We start from the raw sequence: 21,802 nt of genomic DNA, 5'->3' as shown, positions 1-21,802 counted from the left end.
TGGTTGGTTGGTTTGTTTGATTGTAAACAGGATATCACACAATATTGCTATTAACCAAAATTATATAATTCTGGAGCAAGAGACCACACATGCAAAACATCACACAGTCCTAGACCTCACACAGGCCCCAGCTTTGCATGAACAAGACACTGAACCTTCTTCAGCGACACTGTGTTTGTGGAGGAAATTGAATGTTTTTGCTCCACCACGGTGCATAAATACAACAGCCCAACAGAACTGGGAGAAAAATCTTCACCATGAGAGTATGATTGAGTGAGCCCCAGTGTAAAAAACAATATGTTTATGCTGCTAAAGCAGAATCCAAATGAGCTCACAAGTCATTTTGGCAAGTGGCCAACCATCGTTTGGAGGTCTAATTGTGTTTGGAAAAAATATCGCTGTTGACTTTAATTAATGACAGCACAGAAACACATTTTGATATTTATCATGGGGGTGGACCAACCAAAGTCAGCTTGCGTCAGTAGTAGATATGTTGCTGGGTATTTAAAATCAGGCTGCTAAAATATGGGGCTTTAACCCATTTACTAACTACAAGCTGCGATGATTCCGTCTATTGTGTTTCAGTTCAATGTTACATATTTGTGGTGGACATGCACCAAACCCATGTTTTTTACCTCTGTATGTTAGTGTAGGTGCCAAAGGCAGGTCGTTAGTCAATGGGGCAACAATACCTCAGTTGACCAATCAAAACCTGGAGAAGAGAAAAGAACCTTATCAACAATCGATGTCAATAGAAAAGTTGAAATCTTGTATTTCGATACTATACTGTATTTGCAGTATGAAGTAAAGCATCAGAGCAAGGTGTAAGCAGGAAAATGTCATTTCTGCATCATTACATAGCTATAAGTTTATTCTCTCTGAGAGCTCTGTGTTGCTGTGTGAGGCATGACACAATTCATTATCCGTGGTTAGTCACAAGGTCGGGATACATTTTCCACTCACCAAAGATGACCTCAGACGTCTTTCAATTTTTAAACGATACACGTTTCTGAAAATAATCTAAAGCCTTGTTAATACAGGAAACAAGATGCTGAAAAGTATGCACACGATGCATAAATGTTAAAAATACTGCTGTGCTGGAGAATATAATCTTGGAATCTGAGGGTATGTTGTAGTAACAGTATTCGTAATATTAAAGGTTATGTTTCATAACAAAATCCCATCATGAGAAAGGGGGTTAATGGCATTTTTGATTGTTTTAAAAATAAAATAGATGTGCAGAAACCCCCCCACACCAAGACTAAATAATGAAAGTTTTATGATAACTCTATCTTTTTTAAAGCACCAGTGATACAGATTTAAGAGGCTGATGCCAATATATTAGTTGATGTAAATATCAAGAAAAAAAAGGTCTGATTCCTAAAAATGTTATCAAACCCCTATGACAAAGAAATGTCATAAGGGTATTTTACAATTTTACCATGAATGAATTACTATATAAAACAAAACACAAATGGAACTTGAATTTAGAAAATCTAACTTTAATGTAAAATTTAAACATAAATGCAAATCTTTTCTAAAGCTTAAGTTTTCATGTCGGCATAAACACAGATAGTGAAAAGTCTGTGAAAGGGTTGCATCAGCTGATTTTTATCGGCCAACTGATAAATCGGTCGAACTCATAGTTTCCCCTGACAATCCTTTGGCAAGTTGTGGTTTCTTTCTTTTTAAAGCTCCAGTCACATTTTTATTCGACCACTGCTCTGGCTTGCGTCTGTCACAGCTTTTAATTATGTGTTGACGGGAGAATCTGATATAGGTGCTGCCAGTTGTTTGGAATTTACAGCAGTGAATGATGATGTGTCAGAAAACTCATTATACAGAAGATGCACTTAAGAAAACAGTGGGATTATATGACTTTTAAGAGTTCATGCAAAAACTGCAGTAGATAAGGCAGTAGTGGCTTTTATTGAAGAAAATACATCGGTTGGTTCTGATTTTTTATTAATAATAATAGTACTAGCTTTACTGGACTTTGTATTGTAGTAATAATGAATGACTTTGCTTGATCTATATTGAAATCTTCATACGCCCAGCAGTCGTATTTGTGCAGCAGATCATGCATGCAGTATTTTATCGCTTTTATGAAATCTATTGCCCTGAAACACTTTATTAGTAAAAGCATCTGAATGAAATTGGTAACCATAAAATATGAAAGACATTTTGTAACACAGGTTTTTCCAGGCTGGGCCCATGGGAGTGGACAAGTATAAAGACTGATGCATTGTTAGGGCATGTGTCCACCGCCAATGTTTGTTTAATTCAAGAATTTGTATTGGTTACCAGGGTGACAAGTCCCATCCCATATGATTAATTGCAGTAATAACACCTTTCAGGTATCTGATAAGGGGAGATTTTTTTGTCTGTAATTTGCTGAAATTCGCACTCAAAGACGTAGTGGAGGAAGATGTAGCCAGAAAGAGGGCAGCTGAACATTTTCCAAGAAATATCAATGTAGCACAAGATGTGATGAGCTGCTCCAGTTAGTGATCCTGTTTAAATTACTATTGAAGCTTGTGTTCTGCCATGGTAGAGGAAGGAAAATGCACGAGTACGTTAGTCAAGAGTGGAGAGTTATACTTGAGAACCTCTGTGGAAGAAATCCAAATTGGAATTTTTGGAGAATCCATTGTTCTCACTGCAGCTCTAGAGATTGAAATTGCACAATTTTAGCTTATGTCCTCCAAGGAAAGAAGCAAAGAATGCAGCTAGGTGGAGAGGAATGCTGGATGAACAGAGGAGAATGGAAATGACGGACCATGATGTCCAGGAGTAGTTCTGGAAATACTTGACTTGGTGTAGGTAGTTGTTATAGTTTTTGACACTACAAATTGATTTTAGGTAAACAAGTGAGTACGTGAGTGAAACAAATCGGTAGTGCCTATTGGGAGTGTTGCATCCTGCTTTTCATTTATCGACTCTCTGGAGTGCAGCAGTGGTGACAGGACCTCTGAAAAGAGAAAAATAGTTACTTGTTTGATTCTGTTACCATGAGTGCTGCACATGGTTTCAGTGACAGATGAACAAGGAGAGACGACAAGACGAAGACAAAATAAAGAATGAGAAAGAAAAAATACAATCTGAGTGAAGGAAAGAGAGGAAGAGAGAGATCGTCCGTCTTCTGGGACGATGTGACCATGGTTAACTACAAAACCTCTCACCAAATCCCATCCCTGCCAAACACTGGAGCTGCAGCTCGGCTCCACAATGGCTCCCTGTCAGTTGAATCAATGGGATCAAAGTGAGATTGCCCACCGCCAAATTAAGAATTGGCCCTAAGGTTTCCAAGTCATGAATTTCAACTAAACCTTTCTGAATTCACGGGCAAATTCAGGCCTCCCTTGTCCACAACCACACAAGCTGTAACAGAGCCATACGGGCCTGCTAATGAATGCTTCCTGTACAAGAGCTCTAACACACCAGCTGGTGGATTTATGATTTTGCCCGGGGATGGGAAATGGGAACTCTGTTCATAGGGTGATTTTTTCTTTTTCTTTTCTTTCTGTGGCATGACTCTTTGTAAACCCTATAAGGCAGTTTAGATCCAGAAGGAATGGCTGCACGATTCTAGTAAAAATGAACAGAGTCAGTGGGAATAAAAGAGTTGAGTGCCACAACTGTGGCTTGATATTATTAAATGTATTAGTCAGTTAACAGGTTTGGGAGGAGAGAGCCTGACCGACAAAAATCAAACGATATTAATTCTTGCTGGTTGAATCAGTATCTGTTGGCTTATATTCAATAAAATTGTATTAGTATAGCACCCATTCATAACATACATTATCGGAAGGCAGTTTACACAGGGTCAAGACAACTAGGGATGTCACGATATAACTTTTTGGTGCCACGATTATTGTCAGACCAAAATATCACGGTTTCGAGGTTTTCACGATTATTGCTAATAAAGAAGGAAAAAGACACAAGCATTAGACGTTATGAAACCGCGGATATCGTAAAATCGGTTAATCGCGACATCCCTAGAGACGACTAAAACATATTTGTTGGTCAATGCTTCTGACAGGGCAAAAATGGCTGATTCTGTCTAAAGAGTTGGTAATCGAAACTCTTTCATCTCTCATCAATAATTACATAGACGAACAGCAACCAAGCAGCTTTAGTGTTTATTTCTTTCATGGATTGCATGTGCTAGCTGCAGGGGTGTGGACTCATGATTTTTATGAAGGCATTATTCAGCCAGCCGTGAAGTAGGTCAGAGGGGCTGGATGTTAACATGAGTAAAGCCTGAGGGCTCTCAGGGCTCAGGTGTACACCTGAAACATACAGCGAGAAAGCTGCATGGATTATGTACGTGTTTGTACACATAAGAGAGAACTGTACACACTGTACATTCTGCTGCTTCTGCTGTTCAATTTTAATCATCATACACTTTTAAGGCTGTTTTCTTTCTTTTATATGTTATATTTATATTAAAGATGGTAACTTGCCAGCTTGCAATATTGCCCATAACATTTCTACATTTATTTTTGTCCAAATCCTTCACTTGAGTTTTCTTCATTGTCAAACAACTGATTTCCATAATTGGATCACTTCACTGTTGTTGGTAAGGAGGTGTCCACCTCTCCAAAATAAATGTACCGTGTAATTAAAACCAGTAAAAACACAAAATGAAGCAGTATCACCTTCAAATCTGGGTTTCTGCAACACTATTGTAGACACAGAATCAGACGAAAATGTTTGCTCAGCTTCCTATTTCTCACAATTTACGGTCCATGCGCCCAGATCCTTCATCGGTTAAAGGTTTTAGTTGTAAATTTAAATTTGCTGACATTTTTTTGTGTTACATTCATGGTACATGCTGTATACAAACATGAGGGAAAAGAGGACATCTTTGATCAATTAGAGGTAAATTCACATGGATGTAAATCTGTAGATTTAAAGATAGATTATAGATCATTTAGATTATGTACAGTACAGTAGTGTATTAATGGTAATTAAGTGATTAAGCTCAGTATTGTTTAGTGTCTGATGATGATTAAACTATTTTCTAAACTGCTCCGACAGTATTCAGGCTGATGAGCAGCCACAACAGGAGAGTAACAGATCACTGATTGATACAAACAACTCTTGGCAAGTGGGAGGAAGGTTTTTTGAGACAAATAATTGGTAAAAAGAGAAAGGAGGACGGTGGTCGGATATGAAAAGATATAGTAAAGAGCTACGGGGGGGAGGATGTTAGGGCAGAGAGTGAATAGTAATAAGAAGAGACGATGCAATTACAAACCCACTGTTAAGCTTTGGAAAGTTGTTACACATTCAGTGTTGACGCTTCCATTAGAGCCAAGTGGGTCGTGGGAAAAAGCAGGACACAGAAGCCGTCAGATTGGTCATGTTCAAGGAAAGCTTGAAGCTTAAGGTCACTAGAAGCAAAAATTCTGCCACCTCACCAGCCTCGACCATGGTCCTCATCCCACTTACGGTGTTTATGGGCTCACAGGAGGCAGACTCGTCCACATAACATGAGATGGACGATTTCAAAGTACACAACACAATTACTGATACAAATAACTGTAACTACTGAACATTTCCCTCCATTGTTTTATGGAGAGACATGATGTTGGAGTACTTCAACCAAGACGTAGTCATGAAGTGAACACTGGGGGGGGACCAAAATCTCATAGCTCTTATGTATTTTGTTATTGAAAACAATGTCTAATACTGCATTGTAAGTCTAAGGCGTGCTTGTTTATATAAACATGTTTATGTGTATTTTATATAACTTTATATATTCGTTTTTTATATTTTAAAAAATACAATTGCATAAGTATATCAAATTATATAAAACATACATAATTATGTAAAATATTGAGATACAAATTAGGGCTGTCAAAGTTAACACTATAATAACAAGTTAATGCAAATTCCTTTGAACGCCACTCATTTTTTTTGACGGGCGATTGACACAGGCACGTTCTGTGATTATGACCCTTGACCTTGAGTTTGTGAAATCAGGAAGCGATGGAGCAGTAAAGTTGTGGATGGGAAGCAGAAACAAGCCTCAAATGGATGAAAGAAAAGGGTCTTTTGAATGGCAATTTCAGCTTCAAAGCCAAGCCATATGGTTTTCTCGACAAGACCAAAGTTATATGCATTTACTGTCGATGTGAAATCAGCTACCGTCGGAGTACGTCGAGTCTTCGGTAGCACTTGCTGGCCAAGCATACAGCTCCCCTTGCGCCAAAGGCAGACCACGCTGGATAGTTTGCAACGCAGGCGCATGGACAACTCCACAAGCAACAAACTTTCAACAGCGATATCTCAATGGGTGGCTACAGCTTGCAGGCCGATTAACATTGTCAATATTCCCATTTGTTGTTTCTTGCTGGGCTTGAGTTTGCCATGTTATAATTTCAGCATGTTTTTTGAGCATGCAGTACCTTTGAGGGTATTCTGGGAAATATTCTGGACATTATTTGTCTTTGTTTTGGATTGTTGCAAAACATACATCTAACATACATTTTGTATAAAGCAAGCATATTTATCCACTCACATGTTGATAAGAGAATAAAAGACTGATAAAATAGACTGTGGAGTGGAAAAACTCCACATTAACTGGAAAAAACCTTTAGCAGAACCAGACTCAATGTGGGCGGCCATCTCCCTCGACCGGTTGGGGTGAGCAGGGAAAAATGGGTAGGAGAGGAGAAATGAGGGCAGACTCACCTGATCCAGCCCTAACTATAGGCTTTATCATGTCACCTACTCTTCCTGCAGCAACCAAGTAATCTCCCTCTCCCTCTTTACTCTGAATGCACTACAGGGAATATGAATGAAATATAATAATAATAATAATAATAGTAATAAACTTTATTTATAAAGAACTTATCAAAACTGCTTTACATAAAATGGAGAAAAAATTAAAATAAAATCGGCTACAGAATAAAAACACAATATAATGTCTGAAATGTAAAATGCAGTTGAAATTAAAACACCAAGAAAATACAATACGAGTCGAGGAGACCTGACAGCAAATGCAGGGTCACACCTTGTCCTCATCCTTGACTCAGGAACAACCAGCGGGTTCCTGCCTGAGGACCTCAGGCTGCGCACAGGCTCATGAGGGGTTTATAATTCTAAAATGTGTTTAGGGGCCAGGCCATGAAGTGCCTTAAAAGTAATCAATAAAATCTTAAAATCAATCCTAAAACAGACAGGCAACCAATGAAGGGAAGCTAAAATAGGAGTGAAATGCTCTCTTCTGTTTAGTTAAAAGCCTAGTAGCAGCATTCTATACAATTTGGAGCCTATGGAGTGTTTTTTTGCTTAAGACATGTTAAAACACCCTTACAATAATCAAGCTGTGAAGAAATAAAAGCATGTTTGATGATTTCAGTGTCTTTAAAACTCAAGATCGATCTGATCCTGTATATATTCCTGAGATAGTAAAAACATGTCTGAACAAGTTAGTTAACATGGCTCTCAGAGTGTAGGCTGGGATCAACTAACCCACCAAGGTTGGCGACAGACCTAACATTGTTGGATAGAGGACCCAGAGATGACTGGGAATTTGGGAATTAAGTCATCTGGGCCAATAATGAAAATTTCAGTTTTGTCAGATTTCAACTGAAGGAAATTATTTGACATCAAGTCTTTAATATCTGCTAGACCGTTTACTAAACGGGACAGGTTTGTAGGGTTGGTGGGCTTTACTGGGAGATATAATAGTGTATTGTCTGTTATTAGCAAACTACTGACCACAACAAATATTGAGCTACATATACATGTAGGCCAATTCTGTACATTCGGATTAGACTGGTATGATGATCTTATTTGGTTATAATCATCAACATGAACCTTTTCTCACTCACCTCCATGTCACCTGCTATCCCTGCCCTGACCGCATCCTCATTCTCTCCTTCTCTCTCTCTCTCTGTCTCTTTACTCTGAACGCACCACACTGAACATGAAAGAAATATTATCAGTAAAGAGGTGGCATTTTTGGCCATTATGTCTCGAAATGAATCATTTAAAATTTCTTGTCTGAATAGCAATGATTATTAAAATTAAATCAAGAAATACTGACACATCTCATGCTCTAGTAATCAGCTTACTGTTACTCATTTCCACACTGTTCTCCACTCACTTTTCTTGGTTTTAGAGGCCCAAGAAATGTCACCAGCACTCTTTCTCTTCGACATGATGGCACTCACTGAAATCCTTGATTAAAAACAACAATGTTAATATTTTAACTCAGCGCAGGACTCTTGGTCGCTGCGTGAAAGAGTCGCTGCTTATTCGACCGGTGCACAAGATGGTGTCTCTCAACTGATCACGACGAGCAGCAGCTTGAACTGTTGTGTTTGGATGTCTGTGTATGCTCGAAAACAGAAAAGCAAAGCCACAAACAACTAGGGTTGGGAACCGAAACTCGGTTCCAAATTAGAACAGAATCCAAAATGCCAAGTACTGGGTACCCGTAAAGAATATAGAATTTTGGTGCTGCTTATCGGTTCCTAAACTGCAAGGATGCCGTATGTATCTGCCAGGACCTGCCTACGTAACTACGTCACGCACCACGCAACAGCCTGTCCATTTGTTTAGACGCGACCTAGCATGCTTGGTCTAAGATGACTAAGATAAGCCGCGATAAATGGCCAGAAGTGTGACATGTTATTATGACAATTATGACTACTGCCCTGACTTAAACCATTACGTTGTGTCTACTATGGCAGCAGAGTTAGAAAATTTGTTTTATCTCGCTAAACAGATAAACTTTAAAGGCATGATATCAGATCAGTACATAGATTTTTAAATTGTTGATTTTTCTTCAACTTCAACATTCAGTGTGTGTCATGTGTATCTGCTGAGATTAGTCTGCAGAGCACCTCTCAGCATTTTAAGTCAATATCAGAAATGTTTTACTCCTCAACATCAATAATGGCATCAGCCCCAAAAATCCATATAGGGCGGGGTCTTGTTAAAATGATTTGCTTACAATACTGTAGAAGTTCCAACTCTGCATCGGCTTGGAGTAGCACTTTCACATTCATACACTAAACTGTAAAAACCCATTGGTCTTAGCTTCCTTGCATAAATTAGTAAATTATGGTCAATGCAGACTTGACTTGTTGTCTATGACCTCTTTGTTTGTGTGAGTGTGTGTGTGTGTGTGTGTGTGTGTGTGTGTGTGTGTGCATTGTTGTATGTCCCTGTTTGTTACCATGGTTACATGGCATCTAGCCTGTGCTGCTTTACCCAGAGGCTTGCGTATCCTCGTTTTTCTCTTAGATACTCCACCAGGCAGGCGACAGCTGCTGCTTCTCTCCAGTTCCCATAGAAAGGGTCGGCCTTTGCTGAGCAGCAGATTTCATGACAACTCTGAGGAAAGAGGAAATTCCAGTGACTGGAGTGAATGAGAGTTGATAAAATGTGGAAATTATTACTGGCAGACCAACATGACTTAAAGCAGCAAATCAGGGAGGTGGGGCTCTGCTTGTTTCTATCAAACTGTGGTGTGAGGGACAAGTTGGTTTAATATCAATTATTATTGATAGTATGCTAAAGGGAGGGGGAGGCTCAGTGCCGTCACCTGGGTGCACAATAGATTTGGCCCGCGCTTAGTCTTTGTCAAGGTAATTGAGTCAGGCAGCTGTTGATGTGCTCTTAATTGCGTGTTTGACATATCAGACACGAAGGGAATCAACGGTAATGCTAGAGTGAGTCTGATAATGGCTCGGAGGAAGAGAAAAGAATGACACGAGATAAAAGATGGAGGAGGGACGGAGAAAGGGCATGTACAAGGAGAGAGAGAGAAGAGGTCGTAGAATGCTAATGCGCGTGTGTGTGTTAGAATGAATTTTCGCCTTAATCGCTGGTGTGCAGGGTTTTGATTTGAAATGTGCATAGTTGTCTGAAAGTGTTTGTGTGTGTGTGTGACAGTATTTTTCTGTATGTACATATACATATATGGAGCAGAGTCAGTGCCCATTAGAAGTGATGGTGTCAGGATAACCTTCTCATTTTTTTTGTCACGCTCGCAGGCATCTCACACACGTACCCTGCTGCATGTGAACACTCAGACATTACACAGTCACCCAACAGCGGCACCGTATAAATATCACATTTAAATGCATGTTGCTGAGGGCACACTCATTTACAGAGGCACAGAGGATGGCACTTGGAGGAGGGGCGACCCCCCTCTGGGTGTAGACACACACAGACACGCATTGCAAGAACATAAGAACCTCACCACAGAGCTTGAAATGGAAGACACAAATACTGAATGCATGCATGCATACGTCACAGAGTGCAACGTGTAACACACAATACACACAATACACACTACTACATATAAACATGCAATTATAAAGTAAATGCAGCACATTTGAAACACTTGCACAGATGCATGCATTCACTAGAACAAACACACAGCAATTGCCATCTTGGTGTGGCAAAATGTTTTCTATAGATTAAAGTGAGACTAACAGAGTTACAACATGAATATTTATGAGCTGTTTCCAGAGCGATGTTGCGTAACTATGAAGCTGTTTATTTTTGTCTCTGTTGGTCCCACATTCAGCGTCATGATAGAATTGTAAAATAGATTCACATTGTGTTGTGCGAAGGATAATTAGTATGATTGTCTTCACCGTCCTATTGGTTTGAGTCACAGTCTCATTTCTGTCACAGTTTTATTTTCTTATTCTGTCTTGACTCTTTTGCGTCTTGCACACATATCTTTTCTTCCTCACACACGGCAACAGACTGTTGGGATGGCCTTGGGTTACCTTTCTCACTCAGTGCATGCTGGGATAGACTGGAGCCCCAACTGAACCTGAAGAGGATTCAGGGTCAGGATGGGTTGTTCATAGGTGCTGATCACACATAAGCTGCTTACAGACATCCACTTAAGTCTGGAGGGGCTGTAAATGAGAACGCAAATGTCTGAGTCAGTTGCCCTGAACATTTAGTGTAACGTTTTCTGCCAGCCCATGTAAAAATACAGCTGGAAAGAGTCCAGAAAATTCACAGTGTGCGAGTGGCCGCGTTGATGACGTTTCTAACATGCGACGGATGCAAAACTAGAAAAATGCAATGATCTCTTATTAAAAAAAAAAAGAGGAGCCATACACTTCGAAGACGCTGACAAACATGTAAACTTGGAAAGACAATGAGAATCAAGAGCTTTTGTCAATGAGGGCCGACACTGGTGTTGATGTGCTGTAACGAAAACACTGAGCTTTGTATCTAGTTATATTATCAGTTATATTTAGGGGACTGATAATCTATGAGAGTGTATAATTTGGTGCAGCTTTGAGGAGGTCCTTTGTGGAGGTATGTGCTCTCCTGACACTCCAGTTGTTTTCCGGCCGAAGAAGAGGAGGAGAATGATGTTTGTTTGAGTAGAACCTGTTCTAAACATGCTGGAATGAAAGCTTCAAGGACTGGTAACATTCTCATCCTCCCAGAGATGTTGTAGGACTGTGGAGGCTTGCAGCTGAGTCCACACAGATCGCAGCAGGTCATCAGTTCCTCCCACATTTCCTGTGTTTATCACATGGAAGGTCATTGAAAACTCACATATTTTCACTCAGGAGATTTTTCATACGTGTTGAATTCTACGGCTCAGATCTAGCAAGTTCTAATGCTGTTTTTAACCACAGAAACTTAAGCAACACAGCAGGACTGATGAAAACATTAGGGACGTGTCAATGGGAATTCTTCTGTTTGTGACCCTTTAAAAAAAAAAAAAAGAATTTCCTTCCTCATTCAGTTCATATCATTGTGATGTAGCCTAGTGCAACATGAATATGAAACATCAACATTATTCCTGTTGACGTTCATATTGACATTTTTCATATTGATTTAAAATGTATTTGAAGCCTAAAGAAAGCAGAGAAATCCAGTTTGCTGCTTTGACAAAAATGATTATTTCAAATCATCAACTGCAGGAGTAAAACCATGTTTAAATTGTCTTCCTTCCTCCCACACGGCACCCGTCAACTGAAGATAATGTACACACAGGGTATGACCTATACATTGATTTGTAAGATGCAGAGTATTGTCCAACTGGAATACAAAGGATTTGCCATCCTGCATTTGGTTCTTTATGTAACAGACGTTGAATGCGTTTGACCTGCATCAACCCGGAGCTCAGCTGTAATTGTGTTTAATTTGGCTCTGATTCTGTATTTTAAGTTGTTCGCCACTAGAGATTCAAAGATAAAATTCTTCTCAGAACAGTAAAACGTCACTGTCCTGCTGTCACCTTTGCTTCAGCGCCCTGCTGTGTGTGTTTTTCATTACTGACCCACATCCTAGCAGGGTTGAGTTGAATCAACACCCTGGGGCTTTGTACCAACAAGTGAAACCACAGATGAGGTTTCCATCTCATTCTGGCTTTCCTCCTCATTGTGATCCTCTACACCTCTCCTGTTTCACGGAACTGATGTAACACATCGGAGTTGTGGGGTGGGAGGGTAAGGTTTCACTTAAGAGAAGCAAATTACAGACGGGCCTTCTCTGTATGCAGAACTGTGTCTGACCCCTTGTTTTTTTGCTTGTCTGTTGCTGTTAATTGAAATGTTGCTGTTAAAATGTTGGCTTGTCCAAACTCAATGACTTTGTTTGCCCCTGTGCTGTTTTATTATTATTTTTTTTTAAAGAGATGCTTATTGGGCACTTTGTCTTTATTGATGGGACAGTTGAAGCCTGGACTGGGGAGAGAGATTGGGCAGGACACGCAGTCGCTGCAGGGTCCAAGCCTCTCAATGCGGGTGGTCCTCTATACCAGGCCTCAGTGGTGGTTGATTAAACGTGATGCATGGTGAAGCTTGATTACCTCTGTCCATTTGCCTATCATTCATCTGGATTACTCAAATAGTACTGAACCGTTTTTCTTGATATTTTTGGGATGTGTGGAGCATGACTCAGGGGAGTACCCACTACATTTTAGCGTGGTGGAGGTTTGCACTCACTGAGGGCCCTTGTAGTTTATTCTTTATTTCTCAAGCTTTAATCACACATTTACATACATTTACATAAAAACTAATTATATTCATTAATTAGTTCTGATTATGAAAATATTATGTTGCAACTACAAGAGGCTTGGAATCCTTACCCAAATTGCAGGACAAAGACACCTTGAAGTTTGTAAATGCATTCATTTATTGTGACATGGGGTTTACTTCTCAAGGCAGTGTAGCAGACGACGTGTATCCAAACTGCAACACCCACACACTGGCATGGCTCATTAATACGCCATTAAAGCACCAGGTTTATCACATTCGCTCCACGGACTGACACATCTCGACCTCTGTATCCTGATAATACTTCTGTCGGTGTGGTGTATCAGATATGTGCAGCTGCCCCCAATCCTCGAGTGCAGCACAGAGAAGCAGAGAGGTGGTGGAAGACGTGTCAAGTTGAAGGTTCATGGCTAAGCAGTGAAAACAAACACTTAAAATCTTAACACAAAACAGCAGACAGAAAATCACTTAGATCTTCAATGTTCGAAGGTAATAAAAATTACCTCCATAATTTGTTAGGTGACGATGATATGAAATTCATCTCATTGCCAAAAGTAATGCACCAGTTCTGGGAGGCTCACCCCTTTTCTACCTACTTAAATTTGCACCTGTGATAACTTTCCTTAGTTTTCATCTCCGTTACAGTGGAATAACCGTTTCCCAAAGGGCCTGTGTTTGCTCTCAAAACTTCATCTTTAATTAGTTTTGAATACAAATCCCTCTGCACACCTTTCTTCTCCCAATGTGTTTTGCTGTTTTGTGTCAGCCTTGGTTAAAATAACTATTTGTATGTGCACCCTTGGAGGACCAGCATCCACTCCATGGAGCTAATAGGGATGCAAAGAAAGAGCAAAGAATAAAAACAAATCTCACCCCCTGCCTGTTTCCTTGCCTTCTACAGGGAGGAGGAGGAGAGCCTGCGGGACAAGATACGGGCAGACCACGAGCGAGCGCTGCAGGAGGCAAAGGAGAAGCTAAGAAAGTCACGTGAGGAGCTGCAGGCTGAGATCCAGACAGAGAAAAACAAAGTGATGGAGGACCTGAAAAAGAAGGATCAAGGGCCTAAACCTTTGCCACCTGTCCCGATGCCAAAAGTGGTGGGTGTCAGCGACGGAGAACCACCAGAGCCTGACGTCAAAGAGAAACGAGACAAGATCAGAGAGGTAAGACGACCAGGTCTACTTTTTTAAATATCCAGTTGATAAGTATGTTTGTGATGTCATTTTGTGCAGTGTACGCAGTAATGCATCATGGGATTGATGCAGGTTACGGATTTTTATAGGTGTGACTGGCTCATACTGTTAGGGGGGTCATATTATGTATGTAACAAGAGCCATCAGAGAAACCTTACACTGAGATATTGTAGCAAAAGCTAGTTGTTGATACATTTGTATAATTGTCAATAAATCTATCAGTCACTGAGTCACTATAATAAGCACCAAAGGAGGAGGCTCCTTTGGTGTTCAATTTATCTGAGCTTCACATTTAATAAAACTGTATCAGTTTAATTTAATATAAACCCTTTCCTTAATCCATAACAATGTAAATTACTCACTAAAAGGCTTTTAAAATCCTCATTTTTGATTAAAATAACATTCTAAAATTTAAGGGTATTTTGAAATCCTCAACTTTCACAACACCCTTTTCTTCTCTACTTCTGCAGCAAGTAGAAATGTAAACTTAAAATCTTTTGAGAGCTTGAACAGCTGGTTTAAATGCTTTCGACTTGGAAACTAGACATGGCTGGAAACAAGCACATTCATCAACATTTTAACTTTAGATAAATGCCAATGAATATTTTTAAGGTACTGATTATAATTATCTTTTATTACTCTGATCATATCCTCTTTCAATCTGCTTCAGCTTCTAAAAATATACATTTCTATCACAGACAAAGTTCCACCAATAGTCCACGAAGAGTCATGTATGGCACACATAGGATTTTGGGCATTACTCCACTGTGATTGTTTTTGCAAACATCCCTAAAACAGAGCTAACTCCTCCCTTTTCAAGTGAAGGGAGGTAGAGCAGGTCATCTATTAACCAGAGGGTTGGTGGTTTGACCCCCAGCTCCTGTAGATCTCATGCCGAAGTGTGTGAAGGATGTGAGTGGTTGATAAGACTAGGTGTGTGTGCGCGCGGGCGCCAGTTGGTGAATATCTCTACTGTACCTCTGAATGCATTTCTTTCGCCCGCTGTCTGTCTCAGCACCAGCTTTTATTAAAGGCAACAGCGAGCCAGACGGGACAGCACCCGTGCAGAATGCAGATGGTGCTATCTGCTGTAGAGACCCTGCCAACCCCGGCCTCATCTCCCTCTCTGTGCCCTTGTTCTTCCTTTCTGTCCTCCCTCCTGCTGCATGTTCTCCTGCATGATTCCTACATATCGTCTCTCTTGAAACATTACTTGGAGTCGAACCACTTGCCGAGCACGGGAGCTGGCCTATTCACTCCAAAACCCGCCTTCGTCTCCAACAACCCTTTTGTTCCCTTCATAATTACCATTCAGACAGAACGCCACACACTCCCAGATGCAAGGAAATAGTAGCTGTACGAGCTATAGAACTGCACACTACTGATTGCCTTGTGATTCCAAGGAGAAATCAGACAATACAATACCAATTGTGTCTTTTAAATACAGGTTACAGGCAGTTATTTGGCCTGCATTTTGGAGTAGTATGCAGTATGAGCATCCATTATTTTACAGCCATCATATAAGTTTCATGTAGATGGAGTAATCCAGGCAGAGGTAGTTATTGAGCCAGTCTTTTACCAAACTACTTTCCATCTGTCTACACTTTCCTGTATTACTTTTCGGATTATTGGTTAGGAGTGGTATTTACACAGTTCGTTACGATCACTGACTGAAATCTTTGCCTCTGGTTTTAACAATTGGATGTTCAACCTTTTATTTAATTTTTGCTGTGGAGGAAGTTTTGAACTGTTGCTGTGTGGTGATGCTGTCATTAAAACAAAAACACCAAACCTCTCAAACAAGCTAGTCTTAATGTTAAATATATTTTAAATTACAACATTTGGTGATATAATACAGATGACAGATCAATTATGGGATCAGATAATATCAATTATGTCGGATTCTGCAAATTTCCTAAGATTCCCCAAGATTGGATTTTCTCAGAAACTGACTTGATGCGGCTGCTTATACATGTTTACCCAGTGCATCAATTAGCATTAGCAAATCTCAGCATCCCAAACAACTACTGCTACAACTTCTGTTTTTTTAGGCTCATCTGATTGACGTGATATGACTCTTGATAAGTAAGAGTAACATTTCAACACGGATCTGTCCAGCTTAGATGAATTGGTCAGATCGAACTAGGGACTTTTGCAGCTCTATGGTCAGGCCCTTTGTCTATCACATAGACTGTATACTGTATAAAGATGGACAACATGTTTGCATATCCACCTGCTGTACAAAAATGAAGCAAAAATATCCAAGATATGGCTGACAGCATCTTGCATTGTTATGTAATTTGGAGTCAGTATGTATTTAACGTACTTTGGCCCATATCCCATCCGCCAACGTGGAGGAGGCAAGGTTTATGACCTATACTGCAGCCAAACACTGAGGTTATCAGAATGATTTGGCTTCACCTTCGAGAGCCTTCATGTTGGCCAAATTCATATACAGTCAATGTTTTTTCCAGATACAGAAATGAACTTTTATGTCTTCCAAATACAAACTATTGACTGTACAAAGCACATAAACACTCCTTTTCCACCACCTCTATTCACTCTGTGCTCTTTTGCTGTTCTGCTAATTACACGTCTTGGACATTAATGGCCGTTAAACCTTTGTCTGGAAATAGAGACAGAGCTTTAGGGCAATAAAAGAAAAGGAATGGAATAGTTTTTACTATTTACTGTTCCGTTGCTATTCGCCTACCGCATCATGAGATTTTGTTGGCCCAGAGCAGTTGAAATAAGCTGTCTGTTGCAGTTAATGGGCCGTGATACAAAAGCATGGTTCCCTTTCAGTAAGTAATGTTTGTTCATCAATAATGCTGGAAAATAATGTTCAGTCTAATATTAGAAGGTTATGTTTCCCCCTCGAGAAATGAAGAGTTCTTAATACAGCAGCAGTTATTTATGTTCTCTCTGATGTACTGAAATCTTTGTTACTGCTTTAGATACACAGGACGTCTTTATTTGAGAGGTTACAGTGCTTTGTTGGATTGCTTATTGAAAGTGCTCAGTGGATTTTTTTCTCTTTTCTTTGCAAAGACAATTTAAAATGGTCATCAGCGATGGTCTACAAAAATCACAGGTCAAATGTTGTTTGTCATTGAACAGTTTCAAAGAACCTTTTATTTTATTTTAGATCAAACGGTAAAGAAATGTTTTTTTATATAAATCCAGATCAAATATGAATATATCGTTAATTCAAATTAATAGACCTGAAGTCACGACCTATGACTAGTGATCGATGATATTAATTGGTGCATATGTTTTTTGTAGAGCATTGTGATTTCAGTGATGGTGAAACAAAAGCAAACCCCATTTACTATGCATCTCATGTGGATTTACCATATGGGCTGGTTTCAACACTGTAGATTATTTTAGAAAGTAAATGTATCATTGTGATATCAGTCCCCTAAACATGTCTGATCTTTTTTTTAAATCAAGATCCATTAATTATTTCCTTCCTACTAATATTCTTTTCTACTACTGTGTACGTGTTTTCTCGTGTAATGCTCAACGCTGACTTGTAAGCGAGTCTGACATAGCATGTGGTAGGGAGGTGACATTTGACAAACCATCCTTTCTTCTAAACATTGTGCGTATGAATTATATATGGCTCTATATGTCAACAGGAGTCCCAGCTGCCACATTTATTCCCTAATTGTTACCATTAACCTTTAGAGAAGCTGTCTAGTCTTTCTATTGGGGAAAAAGATTGAAACAAAAAGTTCTGCGGTTATACTTTTACTTTGTAGGTTGGATCACAGTACTGTTACATTCACCTCATATTGTTCATATTGCAATTTTGAGCAGCTCAGTGGGGAAATGTCCAGATTTGGAGATATGAGGAAAGACCTACAACAATACTGTGAAGAAAATGGCTGCAAAGCCATTTCATACATCTAAATATAATTCAGTGTTAATAAGAAAACAATAAACTTTACAATAAATTGAATGGTATAACTCGACTGTGGTGGAGTAATCGTCTCTGAAATAACTAGAGGTTTTCTGCTTCTTCCCATTCTGCTAATACACGTGTAGCATTAGGGCTGTGTAAGAGGTACTCAAACGTTTTTGACGGTAGGATGTCCCCTTTTAAAGCATCCACCCAGATTATACAGCAGTATTTTTGAAGCACCTGCATTTGTGTTTTTTCTTCAAAAGAAAATATTAAGTTAAAGAAAAAAGGCAAGGCACACTTGTAGAGCATCTAACCCTATTTTTTTATTTGTAATCTTGATCTTCATTTGTCTTTTCCCTCTTCAACATAAAAGTAAACCTTTTTCAGCTGCTTCATACTCTTTCATACAGAAGCCCCTAAATCATTTAGCTTTTTTGCCTCACGTTATCAGATTCTCTCTCCACCACCAAAAGTACATTCCCCAACTGTATTTGTGTTGCATTTCCTGCCTAGTGATTGTTAATGATGTCATTTTAGGGTAACAGGAATACTTTGTTGCTGCTTGTGTCAACAGCCCGTCACATGGGGCGACTAATGGCTCACCTGGTTGATTGTGTGCCTAATGTACGGAGGCTTGAGTCCTCCTGCATCAAAAGAGTCTTTTCAGCTCTCTCTCCCTTTCACGCTTTACTCTGTTCTTTCAAATAAAGGCTCATTAGAAAAAAAACCCAGCACCATCGACTACATCCTACAAGGACTCAAAGTTCAATCAGCACCTTCGTAACACAAGCCTAAAAGTATTAGTATGGCTTACTGGAAAACCTAAATTGAACAGAGCTAAAAATAACATCATGGCTTACACTTTTTTTCTATGTGTTTTGCCGTGAGAAGAGTTTGTGACGTGAGCACAGCAGTGCAGCTCGACTCCTCTTCCTCCGCTGACTTGCATTTTAACTCCATTAGCGCAGGAAGAAAGCTTGTTCTTGATCACACTTTAATGTACCTCGATACACACTAATGGTAATGCAGGAGCTATAATGGCCTCTTCAACATTAATGCCAGATCACCCATAAGATATGTAAATGTGTATGTGCACATTCAATTTCTCATGGATGTGCTTCTGAAGGCAGCGGTTCTCTGGATGCACAGACCAGCTGTGAGCACAGACAGCCGCATCAACCCACCCTTTTAAATTATATAATCATCACAGACACTGACATATTAAATTAAATACTGTGATTATTTTAATTATGTCTTTAAATACATGTTTCTGAGCAAAATGCAAGCCAGAGCTCACAGGTTTTTTACAACACACTATTGTCAGGACAGGAATAATTTTACTGCATTTCTATTTGCTCTGGTGAACAATGGCTGTTTTTAAACTCTGCATTTCGGTATGGATTCATAATTGCCTTTTTTTAATAAGTTACTGCTGGATAACGTTGTGCTAATGGAAAGAAAAAGTTGCAGGACAGAATGCTTTACCTGCATTGTGTACACAGCATAAACAAACTAGTTACATTTTATAGTGGGCCATCAAAAAAGGCAAGGGCACTAGAATATCACTCAGTAGGTTGCATTCCTCTATCAAGGCTCTACCTTAACTTATCTGTTTTTTCTTTCATCAAGAACCATTAATTATTCCTTGAATCTATCCTTGAAAAATCTATCAAGATGTCAAAAAGCTCTATTTGGATATGTTTAATATTTGCCCCTTTTGTCAAGATCTGTGCCAAAATTGACAATAAATAGGTTGTTCCTTGGCCCATGATCCATATTTCCACCAAGTTTTGTGGAAATAACTTACATAATGTAATACTTGGCTTAGCAATACAAGCCTCAAGTGTTTTGACTGTAAAATGCCCCCTATTTAACGCATCCATCCAAATCTATCACCCGGCTATTTCTATTTAAAGCAACTAACTAAAATGATAAAGCTGCATTCTCTCACTCCACTGAGTGACCAAAAGTTCAGTTAATCTTCTGTTTCATTTGCAGGTCAGAGGGAAACGAACTCTTACTCGTGTTCCTTTGGATTCTGTGCTAAACTACATCTTTGGTCTGAAAGAGCAAGAGTCAAAATGTCATCCCTCCCTTTCTTTTTTTCTCTTTGATTGCGAATCAAATCGTGACACCAAGAATCGTGAGTTTGCCAAAGACTCCCACTCTCACTTACTTGTCCGATAGTACAACAGACCCATCAGCCCGCCTGAAGAGCCTAACTGTGTTTGACTGGAGAACTGGTGCTAAGTTCCTTTATTTGACTGAAGGCAGAAAGAAACCCAATCGTTTTAAGTGGAGAACAGGCATAATGATCCGCAACAATTAGATATCAGGTGATGGAGAGGGAGCGACAGTGAAGCTGGCAGAGGGCAACATCACTCTGAGCTGCTGCCGCTGAGAAAGACGAGCTCTATCTCCAGCTTTGTTTCTCTTTCAACCACCGATAAATGGAAGAAAACAGACTTAATGAAACTAGAATGATGCTTTATTGACCTAAACCAGTGAGCAAGACACAGAACAACATAACCCAGTGTTGCAGAGATACTACATCGAAGGAATAACCCCTTTACAAATGTCTTTGGTTTCTTATCATAGTCACTTGGATTAAAATGTGGCTTTTTAGACAAGCTCACGCTCCCTTTAAAAAAAATATATACACGCACATTTTTTATCCAGAACTGATAGGACTGACATTATGATGAGAGTAGAGTATTGTAAGATCTTTATGTTGGCTCCATACATTACACTGGGGTAACAGTATCTTACACCACAATCTAGAAGGCTTGGATGCTGTATAAACAGAGGCTTTTACTGTCTTTATTTCACTGCGAATTTATTACTACCCTCTCCCTAAGTGCCATGAGCGTATTTACTGCAGGAAGAAATTCAGATATTCATATTCTCACCACCCTCGTGCATCTTCCGAAAGGTCTTCCGTTAAACCAGATAGAAAGCGTCCATGGGGTGAGCTGAAAGGAGATGAGAGTCGAGTGGAGAGCGGGGGGACAGGTGCTTTAAATCAGTCAAACTGACTCTGGAGGTCGCTCAGAGCAGCACATAACTTCAGCTCTGCTCTCCAGCTCTCCAGCTCCCCAAACCTCCACAAGCTTGTCCCTGTGTGCCTCTTGTAGTGGGAGCTAAGCTGATTTTTAAATATCTCTTTTCAAACAATGGCAAAAGTAATGGCCTTGCTCTTTGCTGCTGGCTTGGAGGGGGTTTATGAATATTTCAGTGCCCTGTGTCTGTTTCCATACATTGTGTGTGTGTGTGTGTGTGTGTGTGTGTGTGTGTGTGTGTGTGTGTGTGTGTGTGTGTGTGTGTGTGTGTGTGTGTGTGTGTGTGTGTGTGTGTGTGTGTGTGGAGACGTGGCACATCAGGGATAAGGGTGCATGAATCACAGCCAGTGGGAAGGAAATGGCTGGCGGCAGTTTTTTGCTCTTTTTTCCCCCAGAGCAGGCGGCAAGCAGGCAATTGCCGAGCACGTTGAAGGTCACAGCTCCTAATAGACTGTGTAGTCTTGTTGGACGTGATGACAGAGGCCAAACTGTCAGCTGATTCGTCTTTTTCCAATTAATATCACATTGTCGGAGTGCTGTGCGTAAAAGAAGATGGCACCTGTCCATGGCGTTAATGAATCATTTTAACAGGGGGTCCTTGTGTGTATAAGAATCATTTTTCAAACTCTGTGA

At 39.8% G+C, this 21,802-nt stretch overlaps 1 protein-coding gene across 1 annotated transcript in view; it reads left to right on the top strand.

The window, feature by feature from the left end:
• Nucleotides 1-21,802, top strand: part of man1a2 (mannosidase, alpha, class 1A, member 2) — a 118,089-nt gene that overhangs the window by 13,014 nt on the left and 83,273 nt on the right. Inside the window, exon 3 of the mRNA XM_035174039.2 lies at nucleotides 13,909-14,170. Coding sequence (XP_035029930.1) covers nucleotides 13,909-14,170 — 262 coding nt within the window. The remainder of the gene's footprint in view (nucleotides 1-13,908; nucleotides 14,171-21,802) is intronic.

This window comes from Hippoglossus stenolepis, chromosome 13 (genome assembly GCF_022539355.2).
Source record: "Hippoglossus stenolepis isolate QCI-W04-F060 chromosome 13, HSTE1.2, whole genome shotgun sequence".
Lineage (NCBI taxonomy): Eukaryota > Metazoa > Chordata > Actinopteri > Pleuronectiformes > Pleuronectidae > Hippoglossus > Hippoglossus stenolepis.
The sequence above is the reverse complement of the archived record's forward strand: the minus strand, read 5'-3'. Positions and strand labels throughout refer to the sequence as shown.